The sequence below is a fragment of the Saccopteryx leptura genome, chromosome 5 (assembly GCF_036850995.1).
Source record: "Saccopteryx leptura isolate mSacLep1 chromosome 5, mSacLep1_pri_phased_curated, whole genome shotgun sequence".
NCBI lineage: Eukaryota > Metazoa > Chordata > Mammalia > Chiroptera > Emballonuridae > Saccopteryx > Saccopteryx leptura.
The window spans coordinates 121784868-121802377 of NC_089507.1; the positions used below are offsets into that span (position 1 = coordinate 121784868).

The window sequence follows — 17510 nt, forward strand, 5'->3', positions numbered from 1 at the left end:
AAAAAACAAACAAACAAACAAACCAAAAAAACCCCAAGGTACTACTGTGAAATGATTTTTTCATAATTTTAAGATTATTTTCTTTTTCATTAGCAGTACGCAATTAGAGGACAGGATAAGCCAATCAGTGAGTAGGGAGGAAGCAACAACACTGACTTAATGGTAAGAAACAGACTGCTTTATCTCCAAAGTAAATGAGAGAAAATGTGAATCTAAATTTTTTGCAAGTATTCACTATGCAGAATGAGGATCCCCTACCATCAGGGAATATATTATAGTATTCCATATTGAAAATTATATTTTTAGAGGACTAAATCTAAAGATTTATTAAAAGAGTAGGAATATTTATTTTAACCATTTTAGATCACTGTCTTTTAAATGTACTATAGATATCTCTGTCTTCTCGAAAAGAAAAAAAAATCAATGTTTAATATTTTTGATGACTCAGGATTATTATCATAAACATTTATAACATACTGTAACTTAGAGGTTACTAAGCTATTTGAGGCTAGTGCCTCTAGTAGATAAATGACTAGAACATCACAGATGGATTTATTTCCTTCCCATTAGCTCTTTTCAAATTCTAGTACTATCCTTTTGCCCTGCCCTTTGATTTCTAATTTTGGGTTGAATAATTTCTAGGGTAATTTCTAACATAAGATCTGATGGTTGGGGCTCACAAAGTAAGGAGAAGCCTAATGTCTAAACTTGTTTAACTTGTTGTGACATATGTATTTCATTCACACTGTTATACATATTCACTGATGCAGGGATTAGACCCAAAGCTTCTTTAAGGTCTGAAGTACAGGCTTTGTGACAGTTATTTTCTCCCAAATAATTAAAAACCTATTTTTTAACCATTCAGAATTAGATGACTATATCAGAAAATGATGTAGACATACTGGGTTTAATACTCGCCTATAAGAGTCTGGTCGGTGGCTTTGGGAAATCTACTTTCCTCATCAAGTAGAGACAGCAAACCCATTGGCTTCTGCAGAAACAGATCTAGGATGGGCCGGTTATCTTCATATTCAATAACTCTGGCATCAATATCCTCAATAACATATTCATTCTATAATGGGACATGATACATACAGAAGAATTCACTTTAAAACTTTGTGAATAATATGTAGCTTTACAGTAATGACCTAAAATCCTACTTTGCATACATTATAACAAAGCACTTCCTCTGGCCTTCAACTAAGGGTTTCATTGTATTTTTCTCTTTCTATAAATGTTAGTTCATTAAAGTTAGCACTGATTCTACTCAGAGTAGTAATAAAAAGTTTCTAGTTTCTATACTAGACTTACAGATATCTCAAGATTTCAAAAAGCAAGGGAAATGTTGCTAATGAGCACTAATAAAATTATATTCCAGAATTTAGAGAATATTAATTAGGCGAATTTTAGGATTACATTTCCCCCAATTTAAGCCTTTTATCTACATCGTTCCAGAAATGAGTCTCTCACAAATGTTACATACACTTCAGTTATGATAACATTTATATTGTTAGTCAGTTACAAGAACAACCAACGGGTTTAGCACCAAGGACAAACAGGTTCCTATCTGGGGTCTGTCACTTAACTAGCCGAATAGTCCTTTGGAATTTTCATACTCTATAAGCTTCCATTTTCTCATCTACTCAATGCAGCTTACAGTCTTCATCAGCAAAGTCAAAATGTCTGGCACATTTATGAAAATTTGCTGTTAAGTTATAAGATGCATACAATAAAAAACGATGAAAAACAATTACAGTATGATCATGGTTCTAGAACAAGGTAAGTGCTGCTGATGCTCTACTTTCCAAAAGGGACTTGCAGAACTGTGCTGCATGTGTTTCTATGACTGTACCTTCGTACTGTGCCCCTACTTCACAGCCTATAAGAGAGGACACACGTGACATCTGAACAATGACTTACGTGTAGGCTGCTCACTAGTTTCAGGTGAGGAAGCCACTTTTATCGGGGAGTGTACCAGATAACCACTGATGCAGGAGGAATGTCCTGCTCCACTCACAGATGAAATGACAGGCTATTTGCATTTACATATTTAATTTTACTTTTATATAGTCTATATTTTTAAATTCATTAAATGCCTTATAATAAGGGACTGTGTTGGGTGATAAAGAGAGGTATAAAACAAACTTTCTGTCCTCAGTGGGTTTAAAATCTAACTTGGCTGATATGTTTAGTAAATACATACTCAGAATATAAGGTGAGACGTGGCAGACAAATGCTACGCTGCACGCGCCCTGAGTTCAGAGAAGGAGAATGTATTTCTGGCAAGTTCATGCAGGACTTTAGCCAATGGCAGGTGGGGCATTTGATAAGCAAAAATTTTTTTTAAGATGGTTTTATTTATTTATTTATTTATTTATTTTTTACAGAGACAGACAGAGAATCAGAGAGAGAGATAGGGGGACAGACAGACAGGAAGGGAGAGAGATGAGAAGCATCAATCATCAGTTTTTCGTTGCAACACCTTAGTTGTTCATTGATTGCTTTCTCATATGTGCCTTGATTGCGGGCCTTTAGCAGACCAAGTAACCCCTTGCTCAAGCCAGCGACCTTGGGTCCAAGCTGGTGAGCTTTTTGCTCAAACCAGATGAGCCTGCGCTCAAGCTGGCGACCTCGGGGTCTCAAACCTGGGTCCTCCGCATCCCAGTCCAATGGTCTATCCACTGCGCCACTGCCTGGTCAGACGATGAGCAAATGTTTTAATCACCACTTTTGGATATTTATGAAATAGAAATCGCATTTCAAGCAGCCTGTCACCAGAAAAAAAATATGTGTATATTTTTAAATAAAACAAATCTAATACATAAAAATTAGGCATAACCCCCTGGTCTAAAAGGTAGATCACCTGAAAGATATTTAGTTTTTGCAGTATAAAAAGAAATAGAAACAATGTCTTGAAGTTTCACAGCTTTTGCATTTGAAGGTAACCTTGGAAAATATGCAGACCTAGAATTACTTTACTATTTAGATACATTATGCTGACAGTATGCTACAGTCTAAATGGCAACAGCAAAGTTCAAAGGCGGTTTTGTATGTTTTATATAGAAAGCACACAAGGGTACGATCTAAATCAATGCATCTGTCATCTCTCTTTGCCAGTGTCAAAATCTGCTGACAGCTTTTTGCGGCAGGTTACACAGAGCAGAGATGATGAACTTGGAAAACAAAAGGCTCCCCTTTCTGATACTTGTTAAGTACCTGACCAGTTGGTGGTACAGTGGATACCGTGTCAGACTGGGACTCATAGGACCCAGGTTCAAAACCTTGAGATCGCCAGCTTGAGTGCAGGGTTGCTGGCTTGAGCATGGGATCACAGACATGACCCCATGGTGGCTGGCTGGGGCCCAAAGGTCACTGGCTTGAAGCCCAAGGTCACTGGCTTGAGCAAGGGGTCACTCAGTCTGCTATAGGCCCCTGGTCAAGGCACATATGAGAAAGCAATCAATGAACAAATAAGGATCTGCAAGGAGGAATTGATGCTTCTCATCTCTTTCCCTTCCTGTCTGTCTGTCCCTATTTGTCAAACACACACACACACACACACACAAAGATACTTGTTAGTAATATCACTGCAGGCAAGACAATGGAGAAAAAAATGTTATTACTCAGTATTTATAAAGCACTTTAAGTAAAATAATCATGACTAAAACAATATATTATATGTTTTTATAGTGGTTATGAGCTCAACATACTTAGTTGTTTTTAAGAATCTGCAGGGAAATGAAGCTCATCTACCACTGCAGAAAGTCCTCTGTTTTGCATTGTAAATGAAACATACATTTAAAGCAGAGCAGTGGAGTTATTAACTACAGGGAAGCTGAGCTGTTTAGCATATGTAATCCCTACTCCATTCAGATGGCCTGAATTCTCTTTTGAAAAAGGATAGATGAGTGATCATTTAAAGTATAGATCAAGGAGGCAAGGGAAATCATAGGACTCGGATGTCAGGAAACCTCATCCTGAGTCAAATTCTCTCTGGTATTTCACTGAATTTTGTGTGTGGGTTGTGAAAGGACTCACTGGCCAGAAAGCCTGTAGAAGGAAGGTGGATCTCTATGGCCACAGGGCTTAGACCACAAGCTTAAATATTTAGGCTCAGGAGAGAGTGGAGATTACTAAGTGGAGTCCTTAGACTCACACAGCAGGGTGGAAGGGTGGTCACCACAGGCAGAGAGAGGCTGTGAATTTTCATGGCAGGGAAAAGTAAGCATGGATCACTCAGTACAGATTAACAAACAACACAATAAAGGTGCGATTCTCACCATTCAGGCCTCATGTCCTCAGAAAGACCTCTCATTTCCTAGACTAATTCAGCAACCCTGCTTCCTACACTGGTCACTCTCTCTTGCCCCCACAACCATGTGTATCTCTTATTTTTAAAGTTTAGTCCATCTTTTTTCTTTATAGTAAAAAATGTTTATATTTAGAATTAGCCAGCTGGGCTCAGTGTAGATGATCCCAATTTTGTTGGCAACATACAAAGCATCGACAGGAGCCAGTCTAACATATGCCTCCTTCTCTCCATCAGGCCCAATCAGGGTGTTGACCTTGATCACATCAATGTCACAGAGCTTTGTCACAGCCTGTGTGATCTGGTGCTTGTTGGCCTTGACACCCACAATGACAAAACTGTGTTGTGTTCTATCCTCTTCATGGCTGACTCGGTGGTCAGGGGGAACCCAGGGATGGAACAGTGGTCAAGCTTGTCCCCCCCGGGGGCCCCTGCTGAGACTGTTTAGGCTGCCTTCAGAGCCATAGTGTCTTGTGCCATTGGAAGGTGGGTGACGTGCAGATCTTTTTTTAGTGGCTGTGGATGCCTTTCAGCACTGCTTTCTTTGCCTTCAAAGCCTTTGCTTTGGCTTCGGCTTTGAGGGGTGGGGCAGGGACTTCCTTCTTCACTTTGACACCATCTTCGTGAAAAAACTCCACTTTTTAAAAAATATTTCACCTATTTCAAATCATGAGATGAAGAATGAATGGGATTTATATCAAGAGACTGTATTTGAGATTCACCTAGGTGGCACTGTCTCTGATAGATAGACCATTTAAAAGATGCCACATATTAAAAGTCTTCAAATATTTGAGAAGCACATACTATGTGTCTGTTTATGGGTAGATGGGGCTGGGGAGGTAGAAATAAAGATGAAAAAGGTAGAGTCCCTGTCCTTTGGGGCACAGCAAAGATGCTCTCTCTGCCTTGCCATTTCAACCTGAACAAAATACATCCTAGGATTTCTTGGCTTTTGTTTTCTTCCTTCAGTTGTTCCGTCCTCTAACTACATCCTTCCTGTTAGGTCTGCAGTCACCCAGCTGCCAGTCTGCACCACTGCCACACGCCTCATGCTACTCTTCTCTTCAGTTTCCTTCTTTCCTGCCTTCTGTTGATTCTCCTTGGCTTTTCAGGTGAAAAGATAGCCTCTCTCTCTTTTCTCCTTCCCTTCCTCTTCTGTTCCTTCCTAACTTTCAAATACATGGAGTACCTTTTCTTCTGCACAAGAGATTACTTCGTCAGGTCTCTGGTTCTTCTCAGCTTTCTTATTTGATTATACATGGGAGAGCTTGGGTAGGTACCGGACCTGGATTCTGGTTCTGGCTATGCTTAACCAGCCTGCAACCTTGGGCAAGTCACAGGGAATCATTTTTGCCTATGAAATATAATCCATTTAGGTTTCTTCTGGCTCTGACATTTCAAAATGCCAAAACTGCCTCAACCTGCTGTGAAACTCAATGAATAAATAAATGTTTTGTTGACAGAACATTTGAAAGGGGAAATAAACCATATAAACACATTTATTCCTTGAAGTCTGCCTTTTAGTAAAATAATTCCTACTTGCCAACTGCTCATATGAGTGAACACATTTACAAAATCATTTCCACAGTGGACAGAAACCACTGAGAAGCTACTTACTCATTCTAACCACTGAAAAAAATCCTCATTCCAAGAGAAAGACGTTGATGGTTGAAAATCTAGGATTTAGAGTGCTGTTAGTGGTCAAGGTAAATTGTATATGTTTATTATAGCAAAAATTTTTTTGCCACTTTTTATTTTAAAATAATTTCAAATTTAAAAAAAATTGCCAGAATAGTACAAAGAACTCCCACGTACGCTTTATCCAAATTCCCCAACTAACATGTCACCCCATTTGCTGTTATTCTCTCTCTACGCTATTCTTAGCAATAACATTTTACTGAAGTATCTAAGTATTTTAAAAGGCTAAAAATGAATAAAACAAAGTGATAATACACATGCTTAAAAATATAAACTCCTGTTGTAAAATGAAATATAGAATTCAAAAATCTATGTTTTTCTCCCTGTGTTTTCTATTCAAAGCTGGTCTTAATGCTCCTGCTGATTTTTTGTTAATGTTAAAGGCAAGCCACAGGGAATGTTGTTTATTGTTAACTTGAGATGACATAGGTCATTAATTCAGAATCTGACAAGTAACCTAATGGGTAGTATTTGTATAATTCCTAACAAATTTATACATGTTCTATTTGACATATATACTTAATAAGCTTTGGGGGAAGGAATTTTAAGTGTTGCTCCCTAGGGCATTTCCTTTCTCAGAAAAGGAGGCAAACAACGCCTATTATGATGAAAAGTCTTTTTGTGTATGATACCTGTTTTTGAAAGCTCTTTAAAAGTCTTAAAAGTCGCTTGACCAGGCGGTGGCGCAGTGGATAGACCATCAGACTGGGATGCTGAGGACCTAGGTTCGAGACCCCGAGGTCGCCAGCTTGAGCAAGGGCTCATCTGGTTTGAGCAAAAGCTCACCAGCTTGGATCCAAGGTCGCTGGCTGGAGCAAGGGGTTTCTCGGTCTGCTGAAGGCCCATGGTCAAGGCACATATGAGAAAGCAATCAATGAACAACTAAGGTGTCGCAATGCACAACGAAAAACTGATGATTGATGCTTCTCATGTCTCCGTTCCTGTCTGTCTGTCCCTGTCTATCCCTCTCTCTGACTCTCTCTCTCTCTGTCTCTGTAAAAAAAAAAAAAAAAAAAAAAAGTTGTAAAAGTCACCTGATAAATTCAATGAAAAAAAGTCATAAAAAAAGGTCATTGACAGGTATTGGCTTAACATAAGGAAGCATTTTAGTTGGGAATTCAGAAATATAATTTTCTATATCTCTTTCATCTTAAACTATTTCTCCTTTACTGTCATAATTAAATCTTTATCAAAAATTTATATTTCAGTTTGTCAACAGTATGCTTTAACTTCACATATAGAACCTATAGTAATTACATGGATCTATACTCCTAATGCTATATCTCATTGAAAACAAATTCTTTTTTGAGAGAGAAGAAGGTAGGGAGAGAAGCATCAACTTGTTCCCCTTAGTTGTTCCATGGATTGTTACTACTCATATGTATCCTGACCAGAGTCCAAACTGGGGCTTGTAGGATGGAGCTGGGGACGCCAGGCTCGTGCCAGTGACCCTGGGCTGAAGCAGGTGACTGTAGGATTGAACTGGTAACCTTGGTGTTCCAGGATAGCACTCTATTCTCTGCACCACCAGCCAGGGTGAAAATCACTTTATTATAATTAAAATATTATTAAATTATCAAAATAAATACCACAAATGCCCACACTGCATTAGGGTGTTGACCCAACTTCACCGATGGTAGAGAAACAAACTGTGAAGCACAGGGTATGAAGGATGACGTGGACATGGAGCTCCAGAGGTTGCCTGCAGGAGCACAGGAGAGGGTGACAGGCCCCAGCAGGAGCCGCTGCAGCGCTGCTCCACATGTCTTACTACTTGGATGTCCACTTCTATATTCTCCTGGTATGTGAGAAGCTTAAGGAGCATTTGTACGTGATCTGAAACAGTAACCCATGTCTTGGCTGAGCATTTAAAAAGGATTTGTTGTATCAAGGGTTTCTTAAATGTGTGGTTATTTTAATGCTTAAAGGAAATGGCTATTGCCTGACCAGTGGTGGTACAGTGAATAGAATGTCAATCTGGGATGCTGAAGTTCCAGGTTAAAATCCTGAGGTTGCCAGCTTGAGCGCCAGCTCAAAAGCTTCAGTGTGGGGTTGCTGGCTTGAGCGTGGGATCATCGATGTGATCCCATGGTCGCTGACTTGAGCCCAGTGTCCCTTGCTTGAGCCCAATGGGTGACTGTAGCCCCCTGTCAAGGCATGTATGAGGAGCAATCAATGAATAAGTGAGGTGCCACAAGTACGAGTTGATGCTTCTCATCTCTCTTCCACCCTGTATTTCTCTCTCACCATAAAAATAAAGAAGCCTATAAAATAGCCTTTATCACTTTGAAAGCTAAAATAGGACAATTGCTACCAACATAGTACACATATGACTTATTTAATAGGGAAGAAAGTTAGATATAAAATAAAAATTCACACTTTGCAAGCAAAACAATTTGAAGACATTTATAAGGGCTTCATTTTTAATTATCCACACATTTTTTATCCGATGACTAATTTTTACTTTGTGATGTTAAAAAATGTTGAAAATGTAGATATTACATAAATGAATGAATTTCTATTCTTTGTAATTGCCACAAATTATGTTTTAAATCCCACATTCAAACATCTCAAGGGCTTTAGTCTTGAGGATATGAACAACTGGAGAGAAAAGTCATACAAATCATTTTCAGAAAGAGAAGCTGGAGCCATAATTGCAGTTATTGTTTCCATTATGTGCTGTAAATAGTCTCCTGCCTATAAAATGGCTTCTGACTTTTAATTCTAAACCCACGGGTACATATATAAGTGATATATGTAACAGCTCACTTTAAAAATGAGCTTTAGCTTGACCAGGCAGTGGCGCAGTGGATAGAGTGTTGGACTGGGCTGTGGAGGACCCAGGTTCGAGGCCCCGAGGTCACTGGCTTGAGTAGGCTTATCTGGCTTGAGCACAGGCTCGCCAGCTTGAATGTGGGATCACAGACATGACCCCATGGTCACTGGCTTAAGCCCAAGGTCGCTGGCTTGAACAAGGGGTCACTCACTCTGCTGCAACCCACAACCCCCCAGTCAAGGCACATATGAGAAAGCAATCATTGAACAACTAAGGTGCCACAACAAATAATTGATGCTTCTCATCTCTCTTCTTTCCTGTCAGTCTGTCCCTATCTGTCCCTCTCTCTATCTCTCTTTCTGTCAAAAAAAAAAAAAAAGATTTAGTTTAGTTAATAGCCAGAAAACATAAGCTGTACTATGGATAAGAAAGCTTATCATAGGCATAAACAGGCATATAAGCAAGTAGAGCCAATCTTCAGGATTCTAGAACAATGCTTCTTAGTATTATAACGGCTCTAAAGAACAATGGCATTTGCTCCAATTCAAATTTGCCCATGGGTGACTAGTTAATGGTTGGTGTGCATTCCCCTTGATTTGAAACATAAACTTGTAGGGAATAGGTTTCATTTTTTGGATATGTTTATACTACAATGATTATACCATAGTGCAAGATGAAAACAAAGGACACAAGCCACCACTTATAGCACTAACATGACTCTAACTGGAAGAGAATTTCAAGCTTTCTATCACATTTGTTGACTGTTGAGCTCTCTTTTACATGGAAGAAAACCTGAAAGTGAAAAGACAAAAGAAGCTCCACCAGTCTTGGTTATGTAACAACACTGAGATTCAGGGGGAGGGCTCAGGCAGGGAGATGCCTCCTGTATTGGAAATGCTGTAACTTCTTTGCTGCACATTGAGCTGCTAACTAAAACCTTTTTGAAAAATATGGAAGTAAACAATGACCATCAATAACTCTACACAAATGTACTAGAAAGGCTGATATATGAATACTCTATTTGTGGAATGAATAAAATCGAGAGAAAAATCATATATTTTCCAGTTGCAACTTATTTAGAAGAGTTTGAGTCTATAATAGAATTTTAAAAGGTTACAACTCTATTCCTCATAATATTTGCAGGGGTGGGACCTGGCTTATCTTTATCATCTAATGCTCAAATGATTGTTTTAAGACACAAATCATCCCTTGAAATTTTATTAAAGTCAATATATATAAAATGGTTCTTCTAGTGCTGAGAAAGTATGGAAGCTTCAAATATTATGAAATATCAAACTCTAGGAAATTTTCAGGAGCTATATAGTACACACAGTAGAAAAATAATGCTACCATAGATCAGCTGTCTTAGATATTCTAAATACCTAGATAATAAGAAGAAAAAAGGATGCAAATTCTGGATGCTCTCAGTTGGATGTTGAGATTCTGAGACATACAATTTATGCCCACAGAAAAGTAGGTGATGAGGAGAAGAGAGGCAGAGCAGCCAGTGAGTTAAAAGTGGATTCCCAGATTTAAGAACGTGTTCAGAAGTGATGCAAATGGTTAGTTGGAGGCAACCATTCCAAGAGATATGAAACTATTCACCCTGCAAGCTGTGGATCAGGTCACTGTCACAAACCTTTTCACCAGAAATGTTTGCCTATAGTCTACTGATTCTTGTTTTAATGGAATGGGAAAATAATATTCAAAATACCTTTGTCATCAACTTTGCTGGAGTGTCCCAGTGTAAGCTGAACTTCAGATAAATAAGGAAATGCTTTCAACAAATCTGTATTCATGTTCCAATGTTGTGGGATTGCCAATAAAGATAACATTTGTTGTGTGAAGCAGGACCAGAAGCTGTTTCCTCTGTGACGTTGCTGCCTGGGACAGGCTGTGTGTGCTCAGACTGACCAGATCATTGGCATGTGTGTGAAATTGAGAACTGCATGTTCTACTGATAAGCTATAGTGGCTATATTAAACAGAGGAGCTCTGAGTTAAGTCAAACCTGTGCTTTTCTTCAACCAAAAATGTGTGACTATGATTTTAATGACTTGGCTTACTAGCTGTTTCTTGTTTATAGAAATCAGTAACTGTGTGCTCTCTTTATATGTTATAGCTAATACATTCAACTATAGTCAGCATTTATCACTTACATTTTTGCCTTCACAGGAAGTGACAGTGAAAAAGAGAAAAAAACACATGCACCCACATGTTAAAGTCAAGAAAAACACATGCACTTTAACACATGTTAAAGTCAAGAAAAACTGAATATTCCTGTACCCACCAGATCGCACACTCAGCTGCCAAAATCTGGTCCTTAAGATTACGAAGCAGGGGCTCTTGGATAGTTACCCTAGGAAGGCACTTGAAAGAATTGAAAGTGGCCTTAATTTCTCAAAGTGCACTGTGTAACCCTGAACCCTAGTTAAAATTTTAATTTGTTGAAGACGATTTTGAGTTGTTTTGTTTTAAAAACCTCTCAATGGGTTTTATAGAACAGTTTCATTTATAGCAAGCCCAAAGACAGAAAATTTAAGAACATTAGAATCATGGATGGAATTCAAGACTGTCAATCAAAGTAAATTGTATATTGCAATATTCTATAAAAAGTAAAAGGCAAGTAATAATCAAAAGATCTGCACGTTGGTTTTTTTATTTTTTTTTAATTTTTTTTTAATTTTTTTTCTTTTCTGAAGCTGGAAACGGGGAGAGACAGTCAGACAGACTCCCGCATGCGCCCGACTGGGATCCACCCGGCACGCCCACCAGGGGCGACGCTCTGCCCACCAGGGGGCGATGCTCTGCCCCTCCGGGGTGTCGCTCCACCGTGACCAGAGCCACTCTAGAGCCTGGGGCAGAGGCCAAGGAGCCATCCCCAGCGCCCGGGCCATCTTTGCGCCAATGGAGCCCTGGCTGCGGGAGGGGAAGAGAGAGACAGAGAGGAAGGAGGGGGTGGGGGTGGAGAAGCAAATGGGCGCCTCTCCTATGCGCCCTGGCCGGGAATCGAACCCGGGTCCCCCGCACGCCAGGCCGATGCTCTACTGCTGAGCCAACCGGCCAGGGCCTGCACATTGGTTTAAAGGCCAGGAAGCTGGTCGATCGCCCCAAGGAAGAGTATTCCAGAAAGCTGAACATACCAGCACACCCTTGCTCGAGGCTATCCTCAACCCTATAAAATTTTGCTTCAGTCTGTTTTTGGGGCCCTTCTTTCGGAGAAGCACCTTGGCAGGTCTTTCTCCTCTAATAAAGCCTGCACACCTGGAGTTCGAGTGCTGTCTCATTCTTACATCTGGTGCCAAAACCCGGGATGGGGCATCGGCTGTCTGGATGATCCCCTTGCTGGCCGAACTTACAACCAGGGAAGCATTGGACAGCGGCAGCTCATCCGGGCTGGGCTAACTCCCTGATTCTTTTCGGCTGTGTGAGCGCAGTTGAGCGACCAGCAGTCTGACCCTGTCCTGAACCCTGCCGGACCAGGAAGGTAAGGGGTTTCTCCCTCCCCTTCCCCAGTTGGCCTCCAAATTTCTCTCCAAAAACACCCCTTCCTGGTCGGACGGTTTTGACTTCGGACCCCATATCTACAAGTGGTCTGCCTCCACTCCTTTATGGACTTCTACGAAAGTCTAGGAGCGCCTAGCCAGGCCCCTCTCCTACGTCCCGGGGTCTCAGCCTTGGGGTGACGACCTCCTGTCTGAGACTCTCTTTCTATGGAGATTTTCTCCTCCCGGGACTGTGACTGAAGGTGGGGACGCTCCCTTCTCTCACCAGTCTCCTCTACTGTGGGCTCCTCTCAGTCCAAACCCTCTAGCCAGGCTCCCTTCAGAACATGAGCTCCTCCCAATCTCAGGCCTAAGTCCTCTACTCCTTCGGGACTCACTCTATTCTCCGAGGTTCAGTTTGGGAGGTTTCTACTCCGAACAGCTAGCTTCTACGAACTTCCTTGAAAGTCTAGGCGTCTAGCCAGGTTGCTTTCTTCTACCATTACAATATCCTAAGAAATCTTGACAATTTCTACCTCCGATGGGGAGGGCATCAGAGATTCCTTATGTGCAGGCCTCTCTTCTCCCTTCGCTCCTGTCCTTAATTTCTGTGCTGCTTGTTCTACACGCAGGCCGTTTTTGGCCAGAGAAACCTCACCTAAAACCTCCATTCCTATTCTTACCTTCTCCACGGACTCCCAATTCTCTCTCCCTCCTGCCTGGCCCCTGGGGGCACCCCTTTCTCGGGACCCCTCTCTACTCTCTTTGCAAATCTCTTTCACTCCAATCTCTTCCCCTCCAGAAAACCCCCTCCCCTCTCTTCACTGAATCCTCTTTCTTATTCACTTGCAAATACCATTCTCTCTTTCTTCTCCCCTGCTGGCCAAGGGCCCCTCCCTTCTCCACTGTGATCTTAAGCCTCTCCTCCGTCAGGCCTTTCTCCACCTACTATTGGCTCTTACACCAGTTTGCAGGACCCCAAGGCCTAGCCCCAATTTTCTTACAGGAAGTTCTGGCCCTATCCTGCCTTTGGCTCCAGCGTTTCTGGCAGGATCTGGGTGCCAGGCTCCCCATAAGCCCTCCCCCTTATTCTCAACCCCCAAACTCTATCTGGGACCTGTGAACATAGCATTTAAAGTTTTTAATGGTCTTAACTAGTAGAAACAGGCCAAGACTGTTCGCCAGGCCTGCATGCAGCAGAAGGTAACACTCCAAACCCAGGCTCTTGTGGCAGCCCTGAGGCCAGCACAGCAACAGAGGCAAGGCACAGGAAGTGCCCGCCCCAAGTCTGGACTGCAAAGAAATCCCATCAGCAGCTTGCTTTAAGTGGGGCAAGCAGGGTCATTGGTCCCGGTAGGCTGCCCTGAATGCAAGCAGCCCAGTCACTGGCGGAGCAATTGCCCCTTTGGGCAACAGGTTTCTCCTCAGTGCCTCTATATGGAGGACAAGCCGCCCAAACGGGAGGCCAATCCAGCCAGGTGGGTGCATCGCTCAAACTCCTAGGACACGGCCTGGACTCGGAGAACCCAGGGTATGCTGCAACTAGTGGGTAAATCCATCTCATTTCTTGTGGACATGAGGGCTACCTTCTCTTTTCAAATATTAAAGAAAAAATATAAAGTCCAAGTGTGCTATTATAGTAATTAAACAAAATAAATACAACAAAATTAAATTTATTTTGACATTAAAAACGTTTTTATGTTACATTTTTTGAGTTATGCTTTTTAGAATTCATAAAAATGAGGGGTTAAAAAATAAAAAAAACAACAAAAATGTTATCTTTTTATATATATAGATACATTCTTAGTAAGATTTAGTAAATTCGGCAGGTCCCAGCTGAATGTGTTAAGTTTTTTCATTCTTGTGTTTATGAGAAACATAAGCCTGATGTGTCCTAGAGATTTCTTCAATGTTCGGGCATATATTTGAAAGGCAAACTCTCGTTTCCTCATCAATACATTGAAGAATTCCTCTCTTTTTACTCTTAATTTTGTTGAGTGCAGAAAACCCCCACCATACATATCATCTTGACACCAAACAAAGGATAGGGGAAACTTGCCTACAATCTTTCTGGGGAACATGGGGGTAGTGTAAACAATCCAGCACCACAGCTTAATAGCCTTTTGCAACCTAATCAGGCAAGTGAGGTGGGGGGTTGGGCAGACTGTCAGTTTACAGCCAATTCCCCACACCTTTGCCCCCCAAAAATCTAAACTCCAAAAACCCTGTTGGATTTTTGGTCCCCAACAGGCACATATTTCTCTGGAATCCCATAGGACGCACCTGGAAATCTTCTAGGGCGCAGTGCATCCTGGAACACACTTTGAGAACCACTGTTCTAATTTATCTCAAATTTAAATAAAAACTTCAGTTGTAATCAGTAGACCCAGGACAATTTTAATATTATTTAAAGGAGACAAATGACATACTGAATATGACTATTTCTTTTAGACTTGATAAAATATTTTAAACAGTCTTAATACTATAGCTTTGCCAAACGCAATTCAAGTTAATCTCTCATTTTTCTCTAAGGAGTATTTTTGAAGCAGAATCCTAAATTACATATTGTACACTGACAAAATTAATGTTTCTTGGCAATTGCATCAAACCCGTTATCTTGTATTATGTTGCATTGTTACTGGAATTCTGAAGTTTAATGCATTTTAGATGGATATTTAAATTGCAAACAGAATTTCAGCAATGTAATCTACTGAAAGAGAAACAGTTGGACACACCTACTTCCTTAAATTTCCAAAAGAAACATCTTTGTTTACAAGGGCTCAGGCTTGCTTTGGAAGAAGGTGCACTGATTTTCGATGGTGGACATTCAACATCTCATACCAAGACACGCTAAATTCATACTAGTTTTGGGTTTGTTTTTGTTTTTACTATGGGAATGCAGGAGAAATTTTTTTTCTTTGTCTTTATTAAATGGACAAGGCTTTAAATATATAATGTAGGTCCTGTTTCATTAGCACAATTCCGCATATAACATACACATGCATGCATCTTTGTAGTATATCAACTTACCTGTTCCCATGCAAATACGTGCTGATTGAAATAATACTGAATTTGTTCATTTGCAATGTTAATGCAAAGCTGTTCAAAGGAATTCTTTTTGAAATTTTCAAAGCCAAATATATCCAGAATACCAATGCTCAGTTCATCACCATTCCCACTGGAAAATTAGAGATGTTATTTTGAGTTCTTATTTACTTTCTTAAGAGATAATATAAATCAGGTTATCTCAGAGTATTTTTGTGTGACCTAGCTAGGAAACTACTACCAGCATACACACTCAAAGTGAAAATTTTAATTGAGGAATTAGAACTTAAAGATAAGTTAGGTAGCATCGATTTTAATATGGAAATGTTCAGTATTTTCCTGTAATACAGAAACAACTCCTATACTATCTTATATATTTAAAAAAAGAAAGAAACATTTTTCCTATGGGGTTATGAGCCCCAGATCACAGCCCTGAGAAAGTCACTCAGGATTGTCACGGAGATTCAGAGGATAACCCAGCTAGCACTCAGAACGTAGAAAAATATATTTGATAAAAACCAAAAAGTCCACAAATTCTGTGAAAAAGCATATTTAGTCTGTAATTTTAGGGCAACAATTAAAATATCTTGCTAAAAATATTTCAATTATTTTAAAGAATCTGGTTACTATCTAGTGTTGATCATGCAGATCATCACTAACAACATGAGGTCAAACCTCTGAATACCTAGCTTACCTTCTGTGGAATATACAAATATTTTTTGTTTTTGTATTTTTTTTTCTTGAAGCTGGAAACTGGGAGAGACAGTCTGACAGACTCCCGCATGCGCCCGACCGGGATCCACCTGGCATGCCCACCAGGGGGCGATGCTCTGCCCCTCTGGGGCGTTGCTCTGCCACGACCAGAGCCACTCTAGTGCTTGGGGCAGCGGCCAAGGAGCCATCCCCAGTGCCCAGGCCATCTTTGCTCCAATGGAGCCTCTGCTGCGGGAGGGGAAGAAAGAGACAGAGAGGAAGGGGGGGGTGGAGAAGCAAATGGGCACCTCTCCTATGTGCCCTGGCTGGGAATCGAACCCGGGTCCCCCGCCCGCCAGGCCGACGCTCTACCGCTGAGCCAACCGGCCAGGGCCTGTAATATACAAATATTGAAAATTTCTCAAATTTTTCCATTTTTATCTTAGCATCATATATATGGCCACACATGAACATACAAACTAATTGACCATTAAATCATAATGGGCAAATCTGATTGTGGTTGGCAGATCCAGTCAGACAGGGTACAGTTTAGCAGGGAGGGAAAGAAGCAATTTTGAGGATAATTTTGACTGGATAATATTATGAAGCAATGTGTATTTTAGTGGAAAAATAACAATAAACTGCATGCCTGAAATGTATATAAAATGGTCTTTTATGTTTAATAAGCAAGTATGAGACTGACCGGTCATAGTGCAGTAGACAGAGTGTTGATGTGGGATGCTAAGGACCCTGGTTCAAAACTGCGAGGTTGCTGGCTTGAACACAGGGTCACCAGCTTGAGCACTGTGCCATGGGCTTGAGCATGGGATCATAGACATGACCCCATGGTCACTGGCTTGTGCATAAAGGTCATTGACTTGAGCACAAGGTCGCTGGCTTGAGCAAGGGATCCCCTTCTCACATGTGCCCCTCCGTCCTCTGTCAAGGCAGATATGAGAAGCAATCAATGAACAACTAAAGTGACACAACTATGAGTTGATGCTTCTCATCATCTCTCTCCCTTCCTGTCTTTGTCTCTCTGTTTCTTTCTCTATGACATATAAAAAAAAAAAGTGTGAAAGAGGTGATCTTAAGGTAGGCATTCATCTTCTTTTTTTCATTTTCAATTTTCTTTTTTAAATTTATTTTATTTAAAAAAATTTATTTTAGTGAGAGAAAGGGAGGCAGAAACAGACTCCACATTCCCCCCTTTCCAGGATCCACCTGGCAAGCCCACTAGGGAGCAATGCTCTGCCCATCTGGGGCCCTTGCTCTGATGCAACTGGAGCCATTTTATAGTGCCTGAGGTGAGGCCATGGAGCCGTCCTCAGTGCCTGGGGCCAACTCGTTCTCATTGACCCATGCCTGTAGAAGGGGAGAAAAGAGAGAGAGAGAGAGAGAGAGAGAGAGAGAGAGAGAAGAGAGAGGGGAGGGGTGGAGAAGCAGATGGGTGCTTCTCCAGGGTGCTCCAACTGGGAGTTGAATCTGGGACATCTATACGCCAG

The 17510-nt window shown here is 40.9% G+C and overlaps 1 protein-coding gene across 1 annotated transcript in view; it reads right to left on the bottom strand.

Annotated features, from left to right (window-relative positions):
• Positions 1-17510, bottom strand: part of MYO3A (myosin IIIA) — a 250823-nt gene that overhangs the window by 79840 nt on the left and 153473 nt on the right. The window contains exons 20-21 of the mRNA XM_066384881.1: positions 15298-15445; positions 919-1072 (exon numbers count right to left, since the gene is read on the bottom strand). Coding sequence (XP_066240978.1) covers positions 919-1072; positions 15298-15445 — 302 coding nt within the window. The remainder of the gene's footprint in view (positions 1-918; positions 1073-15297; positions 15446-17510) is intronic.